The 18576-nt window shown below is 39.0% G+C and overlaps 1 protein-coding gene across 2 annotated transcripts in view; it reads right to left on the bottom strand.

Moving 5' to 3' along the window:
- Window positions 1-18576, bottom strand: part of AGK (acylglycerol kinase) — a 117461-nt gene that overhangs the window by 7791 nt on the left and 91094 nt on the right. For both annotated transcript variants that reach the window (XM_011941301.1, XM_011941300.1), the window contains 4 exons: window positions 13736-13815; window positions 10696-10753; window positions 6262-6412; window positions 5760-5857 (listed from right to left, as the gene is read on the bottom strand). In XM_011941301.1, coding sequence (XP_011796691.1) covers window positions 5760-5857; window positions 6262-6412; window positions 10696-10753; window positions 13736-13815 — 387 coding nt within the window. The remainder of the gene's footprint in view (window positions 1-5759; window positions 5858-6261; window positions 6413-10695; window positions 10754-13735; window positions 13816-18576) is intronic.

Genomic DNA, 18576 nt, shown 5'->3' with positions numbered 1-18576 from the left:
CTAAGGACGGGCCTTTGAGAACCCCTAATCCGCGGATGAGCAATCCATGCAAGGGGAATTACTGGGGCAGAGGCCTTCAGGCGGTGGTGGGGGAACATGCCTGACAGCACAGAACAGCAAGGAAGCCCGTGTGGCTGGAGCAGAGCGAGTGATAGGGACAACAGTGAGGAAGACAGAGGGAAGAGAGGAGCTACATCAGCAGAGCCTCATAGACCATGGTGAGGAAGCTGGCTTTTAGGCTGAATGAAGCAGAGAGCCACTGGAGGGTTCTAAGGAGGGAAATATGTTCTGGCTTCATTTCAATAGGATCACTCTGGCTGCCGTGTTGAGAATTAAGACAGGAGTAGTATTGGAGAGGGAGACAGTGGGCTAGGAATTAACATTATAGATAAATGTGTAAGAATGGCCCAGGGTTCAGGATCTCCCAGGAGCAATGATCTGCTCTGACAATAAGACACTGAGAGGCGGGGCTGGGGGGAGAGTTAGAGAGGAGGAGGAAGAATGGGTTAAAGCAGTGACGAGACAGGAGGACAACCACCAGTCACCAGTCACCAGGCCCGGCATACAAGGGGAGGAAAAGAAAGAAAACACAGCCACTGCTTAAAGGCTGTGGGAAAGGCAGAGCCCAGGGGAGAGCCACGCTTCAGCTAGAACAGGGTCGGGAAACATTTTCGGTAAAGAGCCAGAGCGTGAACACTGAAGGCTTGCAGACCATGAGGTCTCTCTCAGCTATTCAACCCAGCCATAGTGGCTGAAAGCAGCCAGAGACTGCACTCAAATGAATTAGCGTGCTTGTGTTCCAGTAAAATTTGACTTACAGACACTGAAATTTGAAGACAATTTCCACACATAACAGAAAAATACTCTTGATTTTTTTCAATTATTTAAAAATGTAAAAAATATCGTTAGCTTCCCAGGTACTTGGGAGGCTGAGGCAGGAGAATGGCGTAAACCCGGGAGGCGGAGCTTGCAGTGAGCTGAGATCCGGCCACTGCACTCTAGCCCAGGTGACAGAGCGAGACTCCGTCTCAAAAAAAAAATATATTGTTAGCTTCAAGGCTGTATAAATACAGGCAGCAGGATAGTCGGGCCTGTGGGCTGTCCTTTGCTGACCCCTGTTCTAAAGCTTTGTTCTGGAAGCACAGTTAAGTTACCTATAAAGAAACTGTGGTTCTTTGGAGGTGAGCCTTTAGCTTTGTTAACAGGGAACAGGGCAGCCTTTAGTCTAGAATTAATTTTGACTCACTAGTGAGGCAATACCTTTCTGAGGACATTACCCAATGCCCCATGTCTGAAGAGGATTTTCTACTCTTAATTGGTTCGAACATGAACTATTCCTGGCTTTGTGAGAGGACTGACGCTCCCGAGACTCATTGCTAACTCAGCCTCCATCTCAGGTGGTGGTTTCTCACATGCATGCAACTGTCAGTACTCAGCTGAAGATTCCAGAGGAAACCTCCATAAACTTCTAGCTTGGTTCTGGGTGCAGCTCTCCTCTCCATGTGGCTTTCTTGTATCCTGCCTTGCAATTCTAGCTGTCTTGATTTCTCAGAATTCTCAAAGGCCCCTCAACTCAGGGGGCCCATGGGCTGTGTGGGCTCCCTCTCCACAGGCAGTGGCCTCTCTCCAGCAGTCAGCTGAGGCAAGCGTCAGGCTCACCGTGTTCCATTGCCTGCTCTCTGGACTCACTGTCCTATGCTGCTTGTCTCATACCAATGTCTCATACAGTTGTTTCATAGATTTTGTCCAACGTTTAAGGTGTTTAAGGTATAAAGCTGGTGCTTTTTGCTCCATCTTGGCCAAAAGTCTCACGTTAGCATTCAAAAATCAATTCATTTTATTGCTTTGACAGATTAAATGAGGAAACTTTATTATCTCAATAGATGCTGGAAGAATACTTGATAAAATTAAATATCTAAGATATTTAACATGAAAGATAAAAACGGTTAGCAAACTGGGAATAGAAAGGAACTTCCTTAATCTGATAAAGGGTATCTATAAAAAAAGAAAACACATTAAATACAAGAATGAAGCAATGAAGACTTTCTCTCTAAATCAGAAATAAGAAAGACGATGGGGACTCCTGTTATTGCTGCTTCTACTCAACCATGTACTGAGGTCCTAGCCAGTGCTCTAAGTAAAATGAAGGATTGTAAGGATAAGTATTTGAAGAGAGAAAACAAAACTTGCACTATTTGCATTGGCCATGACATTGGCCAAATTTTCATAAATCTATAGAAAATTTGAAAGAATTCATTGAAAGAAAGTTAGAATAATTAATAATAACTTAATTAGTTTGCTGATTCAGCATTGATATAAAAAGTCAATTATATGTCCATTTTTAAGAGATATTATTTAGATAGCATAAAAATTAAGATAACTGGGAATATATCCAGCAAAAGACAGGATATTCTAGAGAAAACTATAAAACTTCATTGAAAGACATTGAAGACCTAAACAAATGAAGAGATACACCCCGTTCATATGCGAGAGGAGTCAATATTGTAGAAATGTCATTTCTCTCCAAATTGATCTATGGGTACAATGCAGTGAGATCAATATTATAACATTTCTATGTGGAATTTAATAAACATTCTAAAATATTCATAGAACTCAAATGAGCTAAGAATAGCCAGGAGACTGTTTAAAAAAAAAGAAAAACATAGAACTTATTATAAAACTGTAATAATTAAGAGAAGCAGAGTATTAATATAAGTATGAGAAAATGGAACAACAATAGAAGAAAGAGACTAGAAACATTTACATGTATATAGACATGATGTACGGCAGAGATCTGTTGAAGATCAGTGGGGGAAAATGGAGATTTCAATAAATGGTGCTTGGATAACTGGCACCAACTTTCTATTTGGAAAGAACATAAAATTGGAGCTTTACCTCCATCATTCACAAAACTCACTTATAAGTGGGGGTATTTCCTTTTGAAAGAAAAATGGAACTATGTTGCAAATCTTTTCACCTTTGTCCCATGTCAATAGATAGAAAATAATACATATATAAAATAGACATGATTTTTAATAAATGTAGCAAAATTTATTCAGTCTGATTAGTTCATTACAAATATTTACTATTATAAATACAGTGAGCATAGTTGTATAAGAGATCCTAATTTTCACACATTCTACACTCCTACAGCTTCTTTCATACACTGAATATACTAGTTTTAATAAGTGAACATTTTGAGCTATTACACGGCAGCTACATTGCCTTTATTGTATTGTATTTGCTTTTATTTTTATAAAGAATTGTGCAAAAAAGAAATGAATTTGCTACTACTAGTGATAAGCAGCACAGTATCGTATACTTTTATAATAGGCACAAAGATAAAAAGCACTTGGCATTGTGAGTGTGGCTAACCTTGATCGCCATCACATACTCACTGAACTCAATCCATTCACTGGTACTCAGTCATCAGAGAAAAGAACAATGGTAAAGAACATGAACAAAATACTCGGAACACATATTATTAAAGATTTGGTATAAAGGAGATGTATAATCAGAAATTTTATCTTTCTATTTTAAATTCCTCTGGAACAGAATTTTTGTTTTGTTTTGTTTTGTTTTAGCATTCATATATCCACTTTCACCAGTGTTTTTCAGATTTCCATTATGTAAAAAAGGACTGCTTACATTATATAGTCATCAGATTATTTTCAGTAGGATAAATTCCTAGAAATACAGTTAATAGGGCCAAAGGTATGCATATATTTTAGACACTTCATAGATACTATACCCAGTTGCTGAGATAGGATGTTCCAATTTATATTCCCATCACAAACACACACCAGCAAGCTTTTAATCTATAACATGCTTTTTAGTCATGACAATTCAATGTTACTATTTTAATTTGCATTTCTTTGCCGAAATCACTCTGTTTCCTTACCTACAAAAATGCAGATAAAGATAACATACCTATAAGGATTACATATTATGTGAAATTCTTAGGACAGTGCCTAGCACGTAGTAAATAGTCAGCAAATCTAAGCTAGTTTTCCAAATGCTTATTTCTTTTATGAATTTTCTATTCTTACCCCTTGCTCACTTTTTATATTAGTCCTTTGCCCATTTCTTATTGCTTTATCCTAAGAGCTTATTACAAGAAAAGTGAATTCCTGGTCTATCACATGATAATACTTTTCCCAATATGTCATTTAAAAGTTTAGAATGTCTTTTTAAATGAAAAGACAAATGCATCAGTATGATTTTTGCCTTAAATGTCATGCTTAGAAAGGCTTTGTCTTCCTTAAGTTTATACTGATAATCACTTAGATTTTACCCTAATACTTTTTTTAACTTCAAACTTCTATTTTAAGTTCGGGGGTACATACACAGGATGTGCAGCCTTGTTACATAGGTATAAACATGTGCCGTTTACCCTAATACTTTAATCATTTTATTATTTTACATTTAGTTCTTTAATCAAACTAGATTTTTTTATAGGATGAAGGGAGCTATGTTTTCTAAATGTTTTGCAATGGACATGTATGATTTTCATAATTAGAAAACAACTCAATACTCTGAATATTAATATTAGAATCAAACTTATCACTCTATTAATATTGGAATCAAACTTTTCACGACATTCCAACTCCATCTGCTAATTTTCAGACTGGCCTAGACAACTGTGAACAGACTAATTTGCATAAAAGCTGAATGTAATTAGTCCACAGTTAACAATTACTTTCCTATTGGTATTCTCATTAATATAAATTACCAAGGTTTTCTCTATACCAGGGTCAGTAAACTTTTTCTGTAAGTGACCAGATAATAAACATTTTAGGCTTTGGGCCATACAAGCTGTCACAACTACTCAGCTCTCCCCTGTAGCACAAAGGCAGCCACAGACAATATATTTGTGAATGAATATGGCTGTGCTCCAATAAAACTTTATTTATGGATACTGAAACTTGAATTTTACATATTTTTCTGTTCACAAAAATTATTCTTCTTTTGATTTTCTTTGCATCATTTAAAATTAGAAGATTCTTGGCTTCTGGGCTATACAAAACAGGTGGCAGACCAGTTTGCCAATGCCTGCTTTATTTCTATACTTTTGGGTGTATTTTCTATAGCAGGACCACCCAACAGAACCTTCTGCACTGACAGACAGGCTGTATACCTGTGATTTCCAATATGGTGGCTACTAGCCACATATGGCTGTTGGGCACTTGAAATGTGGTGAGTGTGACTTAGGAACTAAGTTTTACATTTTATTTAATTCTAATTAATTTAAATTTAACTAACCACATGTGGCTAATAGCTACCATATGGGATAGTGCATACCTATAGATTGGGCCTAAATAAATCATATGTAGATATAGATACAGGTGTATGTGTGTGGGTATTTTTCTCCTGAGGATCTAATTTGACATATTTAGTACAGTCACAAAAATCGTGGATATTTACTCAAGTAAAAATTCCACAATTTTTTTCCAGTGACAAATAGGAATAGTTAATTTGCATTTCTAAAGCCCTTTTGCCCTAAGTTCTCTGAATGCCAATTAAGCAATGAGCAGAACATGTGATCAGAGCTCCAGAAGCATTTATGCCACTCCTGCAGGTGGCAGCTTCTCCTCATTGCTGTTATTCCTTAAAGGCACACCGTATCCTCTTTCCCCTGACCCTGCCCTCTCTATCTCCACAGGGTAAAAATAAAAATAACTGAATTAGTGGGAGCATTCTATAGCTGTTGTCACTTTTCTTAGGTACCAAATGCTTTTCTAATAAAAAAGCACACTTACTGTTGGGTCAAGCTGATTGTTCCGTGTTGTGATGGACAGTTCAATGGTGGACAGCTGCACATCTTTCCAGACCTCTGGGCTCACCTTTTGGGAAAGGGCTGCGGGAATCCATTAGATACAGGTCAGTTTCTTCCATTAACATTTACCCACCCACCACGGACGGCTAGCTGCTAGCTGCTCAGCTCAGTGTCTCAAACCTTTCTGCTGACTCTTTATTTATTTCATGCTTCTTATACATAGAGATAAAAATGGCATCTCTGTGCCTAAAACATCACTACCAAAAGCAGTCACATTAACAGAAAGACTGTGCACAGAGACTGCTATGCCCATTGATGGCACGTTGCTTGAGCATGCTCTGATGGCACACAGAAGGATCAAGTCAGTGATTCCTGAAAGGCTTCTCCTGCTCTAGTTAAGTCTCTAAAACTGATTTTGGAGGTCTACTTTAGGGCACTCCTAAACTGACCAGGGCCCTCCAATCTTCAGTCGCCACATTGCTCACCATCCTGTGGTTGTGCCCAGTAGGATGCAAGCCTTCGTAATATTCTCCTGTACAAAGAAGGTCTTTGTACAGGGGTCTCCTCTGGTTCACTGGGAGGTCTCTCTGTAGGTCCCATGTATGAGATAGAGGCTTGATGAGTCTGAGGCCACTCCTTTTAATGTGGAGAGAGAAAATTTTCTTATGCATATACAATTCCACTCTGGGAGTTTCTCTCAGTAAAGGTTATTTATTTGTCTCTTTATACCTGCTAGCAAGTGAATTAATAATCTCCTCTCACTGGATGGAATGCTAATTTGGAGCATGGAATCCTCAAGCTTTCTTTTCCTCTTAAAGCTAGATCTTAAAAACCATGAATTCAGCAAGTACTGCCTCCACTGCTCCCCCTAAAATGGACTAACCATCACCATTTACACTTGTCCAAAAAGAGGGTGAATGAACACAGGGTCATCCATAATAAATTCATCTTTGGCTTACAGATGGTGATGCAAAATGAAACTGAGGAAATCCAGTTGCATCAAGTACCTACCTCACTTCTGGAATCTTATTCCACACACAGGACAGAATGGTTTAGCCCAGGCTCACAATCCAGCCCAAGGCTTCTCACTTCTGCTTCAAAGCCCATCACCCTCACATTCTAATTTTTTTTTTTTTTTTTGTCTTCTGAGTCCTGGCATCCCAAGTCCAGTGTCATCCTGGATCACATCCTGACTGCATGAATAATTAAAACCATACCCTAGCCTCTCAGCCCTTGACATCACCTCCAGTTCACCACATCCACCCATTTCCATGGCCACATCCTGGCCCCTAATGTCACCCAGAACTATTTCACTTTGGAAATCTAAAACTCTGAGATCCTACCCTCTAATCACATCCCATATTCTTCTGGTTGATTCTTTTGTGCCCATTGTGTCTCTTAGGGTGAAATGCTTCCCTGTTCTCAAGTTTCCAGGTGGTGAATTACAAAACAGTAGCAACACTGGCTTCTCTCACTCCACCCCTTACTCCTCCCCAAGTCTAGAAGGACCAATGCATGGATCCAGCCCCTTCCTTTCTCTCTGACAGCAGCTGTCCTTGTCTCAAACATTCACTGCTTCTTCTAATTTTCATGTGGTGAAAATTAGCTTCTTGTGGTGGTCTCTGCCCTGAAGGAGCTGTTTCAATGGATACCTTCAGTTCACAGTATTAGGAGATCAGATAGAGACCACGTGTCTGTGCTCTGTCCTCCACTCCTGCTGACATTTATAAAGCTGATGTTTTGATCTTCATCTGCCTAGTTCCTGCATTTGTTTTCATACCTTGGTTCAAAGTAAAAAGAGGAAGAGAGGGGTTTTATTGTGGGCCTCTGAAGACCTAACTGCCCCAAGTTTTCAATCACATTGAGGATTCTACTCCCTGACCACTCATTTTCCCTCAGTGCCAAACTGATAGTCAATTACTTTCAATCGCTTTCTTTTTCCACTTACTCCAGGCCCTCCTGTGTCTTTATTCTTCTACAATATGTCCTAGAAAGCCCTAATTCTGGATCAGCCTTGTCACTAAGTTCCTGCACTCTTACATCATGGCTAAGTATTACTAGAGGAGAAAATGATATTCCTGCTGAGTATTAATACAGGGAAAAGCAGTCACCCAAAAGAGCATTCGTGTCTACAAATCATTAGCCTCAGGTCTTCAATGCTACTTGATAATCCTAAGCCTCCTCCTCCATTCATCTTTCTTCAGAATCCCCCATACCACTACCCACCGCCTTTCTGACAGGATGACTGCTTCCTATACTTCAGTGAGAATATCAGGGACGTCAGTGAGAATACCTTAACTTTCTCTAATCTCATTTTCATCTGGACCTACCCTTTACTCCTCTCCTGTATCAATGAAAAAAGGTGTCCCTTCTCCTGTCAGGGACAATCCAGGACTCTGGATCCCACACCCTTCTACCTGCTCTTGGATTTTGCCAATTCAGTCATGCTTTCTGTCTCCCTTCTCCTCACCTCCTCACATTCTTTTCTTTTTCTTCAGTCTAGAAACACATGGATATTCTCCACTTTTAAAAACTCCATATTGATCCCATGTTTCTTTCAGCTTTTGCCTTCCCTATCTCCTTCTCTTCAAAGTCAGGTTTCTTGAAGGAGTAGCCTGTCCTTGCCATCTCCACTTCTTTACATCACTTTTATGTCTTCACTTTCTTCAACCTGGCTTCAGCCACCACAGTTTGGAGGCTGCCCAGCTTTTGGAGGCTGCCAAATTCGATGGATACTCTCTTGTCTGTATATTTAAAGTCTTTGCTTTTGCTTCTTGAAACTCTTACTTTTCTCTTGAAATTCTCTCTTCTATTGGCTTCTATGTTAGTATTCTCTCCTGCATTTTCTCTTAGCACTTCTCAGTCATTTTTGGTAGTTCTTTAAATGTTTATGTCCCTTAGGGATATTCCCGGCCCTCTGTACTGAATGGTAATTTCACCCAACCCATGGTTTCAACACCGCTCACACACTTACGACATTTGAATCTGTTTCTGTAGTCCAGACCTCTCTGCTGAATTCCAGACCTAAATCACAATTGTATCTTTGCTTGTCTGTACCACAGGTATGTTAACTCTACATAGATTAAACTGAAAATTTCATCTCTCTTCACAAACTTGATTTACTCTTTACTCTAGTATTATCAACATCAGTGGAAAACTCCAATTACCAAACTCTATTCCCTCATACCAGAAATCTGATAATCCTATATTCTTCTGACTTTTAAGGTTCTAACTTAACAGTTCTTTAATCCGTCTTCTACTGTCAATACTCACTGTTATCTCCTTAGTCTATACGTTACTTCCTACCTGACTACTTTAACAATCTTCTATCTAATGTCCTTGACTTGAGCTACCTACATCCTATCTGTTTTTCTGTTTAGAAAAAAACAATTTTTCTAAAATGCAAATCTGCTCATGTCATGCCTCTGCTTAAGACTCAATAACTCCCCATTGCTTTAAGGATAAAAGTCAAATTGCACATCAAAACTCGCCATAACCTGCCCTTACCTAACCCACTGGCTTCACTTCCTGCCATTTTACTGCATTAATCATAATTAAGGGCCATGTCACATCACTGTGACTTCACACAGCCTTTAAATGTTTCAAAATTTAGTGTAAGTGTCACCTCCCCTGGGAAGATTTCCTGACCCTCATTAGATTTAGATGCCCGTCCTCTCTGCTCCCGTCTTAGTCTTTCTATCTGTCTCTCACAGCACTGGCCTAACTGCTGATTTACTTACACTTCCCTCCCAGCATATGAATACTTCTACTGAGGGCAGGAACCCTGTCTCATTTGACTTTGTATCCCAAGCATACATCAACAACTGTTTGCTGAATAAACGGTGGAAACAGTTTACATTCCATTTAAATATGTAGCTACTCTGTTTCTTCCTAAATGCGCTCAGAACTCCACCAATGAAATTATTCCCTCGAGGAATAACCAATTTTACTAATCCAGTTTGCCCTTGGTATATAAAGACCTTGCCCTGCCAAGTTAATTTTTAAAATTATATACATTTACTTCTAGTAGTCTAGTGATTTTAGGGTTTTACATTTAATTTTTTAATCCAGCCAGAATTTTTTTAAAAGGTAAAGGAAGCTATGTTTTCCAAAAGTTTAAAAGGTAAAGGAAGCTATGTTTCCACATGTATTACTTTTATAATTAGAAAAACACTCAATCACTCTGAATATTAACATTAGAACCAAACTTCTCACTACATTCCAACCCCATCTGCCAATTTTCAGACTGGCCAGCCAAACTGTGAATATACCATTTTGATTTGCATAAAAGCTGAATATAGTCTGTAGTCCACAGTTAAAGATGACTTTTCTATTAGCATTTTCACTAATAAAAGTTGTTAGGCTTTTCTCTATGCCAGTATTTTCTATTGTATCATACAGAGTAGCACTGCCCAACAAAACTTTTTCTGATAATGGAAATGTTCCATACCTGTAATCTCCAATACAGTCACCACCACCCATACTTAGCTAGTATAGTTTGAAACCTACTGATATAAACACAAACCTTTACAATTAGATATTACATATTCAGATGCAAATCTTCAATTCATTTCCAGGTACTGACATAGACAAGCATACAAATAATCAGTGGGACATATGGCATTATGTTCAAGGTCTGTCTGGCAAGAGAGTGAATTAATAGCAAAGGGAATTAGAATGCTAACAAGAGATTAAATATGGGTTTGGAAGTAGAGGGAATGAGTTGGTAGATGAGGGGTGATTGCTTATCAAAACAGGAATGCTTTCTGTATTTACATTTAATCAAACATGCCCTGTTTTAGTGTTGAAGCATGCCACATTCATCTGTAGCAAGGAATTAAAAAAATATACCAAATATATGCATTACAGAGAAACAACAAAATAACACAGCAAATATCTACATTGTAAATCACATTTACCTTAAGAGTGCTGAAAAAGTGGGCTGCTTTGATTTTTAGAGGCCCAAGATACCAGTACCTGTGAAAAGACCAAGATAAAAATCTGATAAGAATATCAAAAGAACTATCATGTGATAGATACCATTCATGGCAGACAATATATTAGAATTACATCTCTGCTATGAGTGGCTATTCTGGTAGCTAGGAGGTTATGGCTTAGTATAAAAGAGTATTACATCCAATTTTAAATCCACATTTCGATGCCTTGTCAAGTTATATGTAATTAGTTAGTTATACAGTAAAGATCCTTGCAATTTATGAGAGATATATAACCAGGCTCCCTGAGTCACTAAATTCACAACATCCTTTAAACACATCCTTTAAGCCATAGCATACAGTTCGGTATACAGTTGTCCCTCAGTCCAAAGTCTGCAGATGTTCAAGTCCCTGATAGAAAATGGCATGTTAGCACATAATCTATGTACATTCTCTTGTATATTTTAAATCATCTCTACATTGCTTATAACACTTAATACAATGCCTACACATCACTTTATTTGCACGGATTCAACACAGTGCTCAGTGTGCAGCCAATTCCAGTTTTGCTTTTTGGAATTTTGTAGAATATTTTTTTCCCTAAATATTTTCTATCTGCATTTGTTTACATCTATGGATACAACGGGTCAAGTGTACATTCAAAAGGGCTATGAGTAAAGGATGATACAGCCACACGAAGATGCAAACACTGCATGCTCTGATGTGCTGATCCCAAGCTAAATGACTAGATCCTGTACACCATGTCCTCTCTCACAAACAAATGCACATATGCACACTCAATTAAAAAGTGTAAGCCAGCATAATTTCACATTACTCATGTTATACAGCTTTAAAATGGCAAATGTTACATCTGGGAATAACGAGAATCTATTGCTTATTGCTAAATACATAAAAGCTACTGGAGAGAGGAAGACACCTAATCAGAATTAGAAAATGGCATAAAGTAGATTCTTCTCTTAAAACTTATCTCTGTTAACAAATCACTCAACATTAACTGCTCTCTATTGATTCTGATCATATACATTTATTTAGCATCCACTATGAATGTGGAGGAAACAGAAGAAATATAAAGTATAAATTTCCCACTTTGGGAGCTTATGATTTGAGAAAATAAGACCCAAATAAGTAAAAGCAAACAATGAATGACTATATAGAAAAGCATAAACCGATCACTGCTTATTGGTAAGGGGAATCAAAGAGAGACAAAAAATCATTAAGGGCCTAAAATCATTGGAGCAGCCATGCTTATAAAATGAATGGCACAGAATAAAGTCAGGGTACAAAACTTAGAGTATGGGAAACAGGATAACAGCCAGAGAAAGAGGGAAAAGCTTAGAAGTAAAGATGCATAATTTCATAATTAGGGGTGATGACAGAGTAAGTTGGGCCTGGAATAACAGACAAAGAGCTTAGATATAATCCAAGAGGGAATGCAGAAACATTCTAAATGATTATTCAGGTTGATATTGTGCTACTACTAATGAGGCCCTGATCATCTGATTTTTTGTTATTTTTTTTTAAATTTACTTTATAGTTTGCTTCTTTCCCTAGTTAGTCAAGTAGAAGGTCATCTCAACTCAGGCAGTTACCTTCTACATATTCCTCAGTTTCCTTCATCTCTGCCAATAGTACATTTTGCCACTGTCTTTGTAGTCTTCTATAGCCAGCTAGGAAATGATTTCTCCTATCTTTACCATTTCTTTCTTAATACAAAGAGCAACTCAGTGGATGGGCCTAGCCCAGGCAGCACGTAATGACAATCAGAATTTTAACATTCTTTGTTCAGAAACCAATCAAGATATGGGGCAAGTATATAAAGTAGCCCTAAAAGTGTTGACCTGTACTGTGCTTTACTGTTGCTTAACACATTTTGGAAAGCAATTTGTCCTAACCAGACTTTTTTAGGGAAAGCTAAGCAGTTTCTCTTGGTGAGCTGCTGGATTTGAGATTTCAGATCAAACACAAGGTAATTTGTGGAACCCTATAATCATGGCACACTTGCAAATAAAAAGATGTGAAATACTTCAGAATGCAACGTCTAATATAATATGGTAATGTCTCTCTTTTGACATTGCACTGTCAGGAATCTCATTAGCAAGAATAATAAAGTGAAACAAGTGAGAGAAATTTCTGTAAAAAAAAAAAAAAAAAAAAGCATGGCAGGCTGGCCTATCAAGTGAAAGAGCAATTTCTTGAGAGCTATGTGTGAGATCAGCCACAATTCATTTAAACTATACTCAAACTGTAAGCCCTCGATTTTAAGAAAAGGTAAAGAGAAAATACCACCCACCAGGTATGAAGCAAATCTCACACGGTGTCCCCTTTAGTCCTGCTCAGCAAGCCCTTGCCTAACTTTACCTCTCCACAGCAGATGGAACACAACACACCCTCTCTCCAAGCCAAGAGTTTCATTGCACACAATGGATTCTCCAAAAATAAGTCAATTCCCATGAAAAGCCAGTGCTGGCCCTCATCAGCTCCTCAACAGGCCTGTTTCTCCCACCTCACGGCACAGCCAGGCGCCGCCTTTCTTCCTCCTCTAAGAGCAGCGGCCTGTGGTCTCCCAATCTGCGAGGCCTTCACAAACATACCTCTCAGGAAAAGTCGTCCGACTGCAACAGCCCCGTAAGGCTGTACTCCAGGCAGTCCCTTCCACTTGGTAGCCCGCTAAGCAGCTGCAGAATGACAGGCAATCCAGTTCTCCCTACAGCCTAGCTTGAGCCTAACCTATGCTCAAATATTGTGCCTAAAAATAGAGACACACCCTTCTCTTCTTCAGCTACTGCCCAGCTAGTGTTGAGGAAGCTGCAACCTTCCCCAGCCTTTCTGCATATAGGACATAAACCTCTACCTGATTGTTCCTACCTCCATTATTCACACATAATTCAACCTCAAGGCCCACCAAATTTATTCCCAGAAGATCTCTGTGAGTTAAAACCTGAAAGGCAGGGACAGAATAAGATTTTTTTTAAAAAAATCACACATCAATATAGTAATCCTTTACTTGCTAACTTTGACGCCAGCATCTCTGAAAGATCCCCATCGAAGGCCAGTCATTGCAAACACAGGCTGTTCCTTTTCACCCTGGAAGTTAAAGACATTTCATTTAAATTCATGATTACAATCAGTCACTTGGAACTCTTTACATGTAAGTACTCAGCAAATGTTCATGGCCTACTTTTCATCAAACCAAAATTCTAAAACGTCTGCTCAAACATTAAAGACATTAACCCTGTGAGTGCTCAGTAAAAATACTTGAATAAGCCACACTGTAAATGAAGGGAAGTTTTACACATCAGGTCTCATGAATCTGCTGGCAGGGGAACATACTGTCATACTTTGGACTGTAAATTTGGGGGTACTATGTTACTTCTTGAACCAATCAGTAGTCAGGTCAGCTAGAATTTCTTTCCTGTACTTGTCCAAGACAAAGATAATTTAAGCCTGCATTTTCCTTATAGGGTCAAGAGCTCTCAAGTCAGATCAGAATCCTGTTTCACCTGAATATCTGAAAATACAGTCAAATATGTGTTAGAAAAAGTCAAAATAAAAAGTGATTTGGTGTTAGTCCAATGTTTTATGGCCAAATACTGCATATTATAATCAGTGAATTTCTAATAAATCAGTGAATTAAGCAACATATAGAAAAAATACACAATACAGCCAATGTCTCTAAGAGTTTATACTCCACCCTGAATCTTCCTTAAAAATTATCAATAATCTAGGTACCAGGATTCTAAATGGAATTTTTCCTGTAGCTCAGAATTTCATCTAAAGTCTAAAAGCTGAAAATTGACAGGCACCCAGTGCCCCCACACTCTAAAGAGAGCCACCAAATGCTACAGAAGACTCCACAGAAGTTGCTAAAAGCGGGCAGAACCAGCTCAATTCCCATCACAGCCAGTGCAAGCAGAAGAGTAGCAACTGGAGGTAAATCCTTGGCAGTGCAAGTCGCTGCCTAGAGAAAGCATGCTGTCTCCTCCGCAAGGGAAAGAGTGCTTCCCCCAACACCAGTTTCACTCCCATTTCCACTATGCCAAAAGCAAATCATTTGCTTTGGAATGACTAGGAGAATCAAAGAGATTTCTACGACAATCAAACACAATAAAAGAAGCCTGCAAGGGAAGGACGCTGGCCTCTCATCCCTTTGTCGAGGATCTGCAGGTGCAGTAGACTTGCATTTTCACTCTCTGTACCTGCTTTAGCAAGGGACAAGAGAACCAGAGAGAAATGGCAGAGAAAAAAGGAGAACGTGCAGCAACTCACTGGCTGGTACAGCAAGGACATATTTGTTTTCTGGGTGCCTAGTGGATACTGTGGAAGATAACAGGCCTTTGAGTCATCTTGACAGTATCCCATCTAAGAGCCTAGCCCAGGGATGATAGTATCCAAGCAGTCAGAAGCTGTGGAGAGAGCGAAGCCTGGATGCTCTCTGCAGGAAGTTGAAAAAGGTGGAGCTAGAACAGATCTCTAACATCAGAAAACTATGTATGCCATGGGGAGGAATCCCAAAGAATTCACACATGAACCCATAAGACAGCCAGCACAGGGGCATCAGCAACCAAGAGGGAATGGTAAGGAAAAAGATTTTTCTCTAATCATTCCTTTATGTACCAACAATAAAGTAGCTAGAAACAGTAGGAAGCAGAGAGAGTGCGATGAAAAAACAGCCCAAAGACATTGAGGGGAAGGAGGAATTTTTTATTTTATTTATTTATTTATTTATTTTATTTATTTTTATTTTTTTTTTAAGACAGAATCTCTCTGTTCCCCAGGCTGGAGTACAGTGGGGTGATCTCGGCTGACTGCAACCTCTGCCTTCCAGGTTCAAGTGATTCTCCTGCCTCAGCCTCCTGAGTAGCTGGGATTACAGGTGCACGCCACCACGCCTGGCTAATTTTTGTATTCTTTTAGTAGAGACGGGGTTTCACCCTGTTGACCAGGATGGTCTCCAACTTCTGACCTCTGATGATCCACCTGCCTCAGCCTCCCAAAGTTCTGGGCTTACAGGTGTGAACCACTATGCCCAGGATTGCTAATAGGAGGTGGTGATGGAGGATATCAATGATACAGTAACATTTGAATAGAGACCTGAAGTACATAAGAAATCCAAATGAGGCCAGAGAGGTCACAGGGACTGGACTGTTTGGCCTTGAAGGACTTTGAATGACTTCGGTGTTATTCAGAGATGGCAAGCTGTTGATGGGCTCTGGGCAGAGAAGTGACATGCTCTAACTCCTGACCACACACTGGCTGTTGTGCTGACAACAGATCGTAGGGAGGCGAGGGGAGAGGGAATGACAAGAGTTAGAGGACTCCTGGAATGATCCAGACAAAAGATGAAGGCAGCTGGGACCAGAGTGGTAAGAACAGAGGCAAGAAGAAATGCTTGATTTTGGATATATTTTGAAGACAGAACCAACATGACTTCCTGCCTGAATGGGGGAGTCCAAGATGACTCCAGAATTTTGGGGTGTAATAAGTGATGACTTTATCAAAGTATAAGTGATCATTTAAAGACTGTATTATTTCTTAGGAATGTTACATGCTGATCATTAAAGATTTATAAAATGGTATAATAACGTAAACCAATTGTTTTCAAGTGAGAATCCTCACAGAATACCTAAGTGATCCTAGGCAAGTCACTTAACTTTTGAACATTGGCTTCTACCTCTGAAAACAAGGTCATCTTTTGCTTACTACTAAAACAACCTTCTCTACATTATCTTCTATGAGTGTATAAAGGGGCTATCACCACTGTATCCTCACCTGCTAGCAGTGAGTGGCCAACAGTAAATAAAATTTATGATAAATACATAAAATTTTAAAATTACTATATTTAATCATAAAATGAGGTGACAGAATAACCTCATAAAGCTTTTACGTGAGCCAAAAATATCCCTACCCTCACTGGAATTTCACAAACGTCAACTCTCATGTATCTGAAGACAGATATGTTTTCACTCATCCACTCAGTACTGACGGAACCCCTACTCAGCCAAGCATGGTGCTGGGAATTGCAGACACACAGGTGAACACACTAACACACTCCCTGCCTCGAAGTGCTCACACTTCCTCCCTACCTTTATGCTCTCCAAGCTACACGTCTAGTCTTTCCGTTGTTCCGCCATGATTTTACAGCCTCATTATCATGTTTACCCAGCTCCCTCTGTTGTTTGTCAGTGTCCCTCTTAATTCTGTCATCTAGAACTGAATCTAAATATTGTCTGAATTAAATCCCACTTAATGCCTTCACCTTAACAAAATTGCTAAGTAAGTATAATAGTGTGGTAAGTTTCCATATACCAGGCTTCTGATTTATATTGAGATACCTACTGAGTTTCATGGAAGTAGGTACAACTGTGTAATGGGTGGGGGGAGCTAAGGAGATGGATGGTCAAGGAAAATATAAATTTTAAAACAAAACATAAATTATTATTTTTAATTGATAAATCACACTTGTATATGTTTATGGGGTACAATGTGATTTACATGTGTATGCAATGTGGGATGATTAAATCAAGCTAATTAAATATTCATCACCTCATTTACTTACCCTTTTTTGTGGTGAGACATTTGAAGTTTATTCTCTTAGTTATGTTTAAATGTACATTATTATCAACTATAGTCACCCTGCTGTGCTATAGATCTCAAAACTTATTCCTCCTAACTGCAAATTTTGCACTATTTGGCCAGCAATTAAAAAACAAGGTACCTAGATGAGGGGAGGTTGGAAAGAACTGGAAAGAAGACAAAGGAGAGAAGAAAGTGATTCTAGTCTAAGGGAGAGAAATAACAGTATATATGTATAGCATCATTTCCCCAAATGTTTCATAACATGTTAACAAGTGTTATGTCTGAGGAGGATGATGCTGCTGCTGCTGATGACAGAAGTTTCCATGGTGAAATAAATTGGAAAATACCAAACTTACTTGGTTTGAAGCAAGTTACATTTACTGCAGTTCTTCTTCGAGTCTTTACTATGTTAATGTACATTACACATTTCCAAAGGAGGAAGCACAATATACAGCTTTCCTAAGTTGTCAACTGTGCAACCCTTCTTTGGGAGGACATTTTTGTATAATTAATATTTCTTGGTAAATGCTGTTCTAAAGCATGCAGTGTAGGGAAGAAGTGCTAAGTACTGAGAGTTGCTGACTGATCCTCTAACCCTGTTTTCTCTTTCTTCATCTCGGGGGGAAGAATTTTTAGGAACATTCCATTAGAATTAAATAAAAAGCCTTGTGACCCCAAAGTTCCACTGATGCGGAGTGCTGTGTCCTAGCAAAAGGTGAGACTGGCTCTGGATAACAGGAAATGGGCAATTAAGGCAGAATATGTGTGAACAGATCTAGAGAATAATTAGTATTCCAGATGGGCATTGGACTGTCAAGATTCAGAAGAGGCCTGAGGACCAGCCATGGAGAGACTAGTCCCTGTTGGGGTACACATGAACACAGAAAAAGTAAGCAAGGTCAGATGGACAAAGTAGAAGCCAACAATAGACAAAGTCCCACTATATCTTAACCCACTAAAGATCTGGGTAGGCAGTCAAATTTTGAGATGGTTGGGTCAGTAAACAAAAACAAAAACAAAAACAAGCACACAGGCAGATCTTCACAGCAAAGGAGATGTGCTGCCCCAATTCACAGACTTCTCTAGAAAGAGTAAATCCCTGGGAGAAAATGGCCTAGGGTTTCTGGAAGAAAATAATGGAGTGAGCAGGTTGGAATAAATGCTTAAGGAACACCGAAAAGAAAGCAAGTCCCATAAACTAGATAGATGCCTAATCTGGAAATTTCAGGGATCCTAGATAAAGAAAGTAGAAGGTGTTCTAAAGGAGTT

This window comes from Colobus angolensis, unplaced genomic scaffold (genome assembly GCF_000951035.1).
Source record: "Colobus angolensis palliatus isolate OR3802 unplaced genomic scaffold, Cang.pa_1.0 Scaffold2, whole genome shotgun sequence".
Lineage (NCBI taxonomy): Eukaryota > Metazoa > Chordata > Mammalia > Primates > Cercopithecidae > Colobus > Colobus angolensis.
This window is presented reverse-complemented; position numbering and strand designations above follow the sequence as displayed.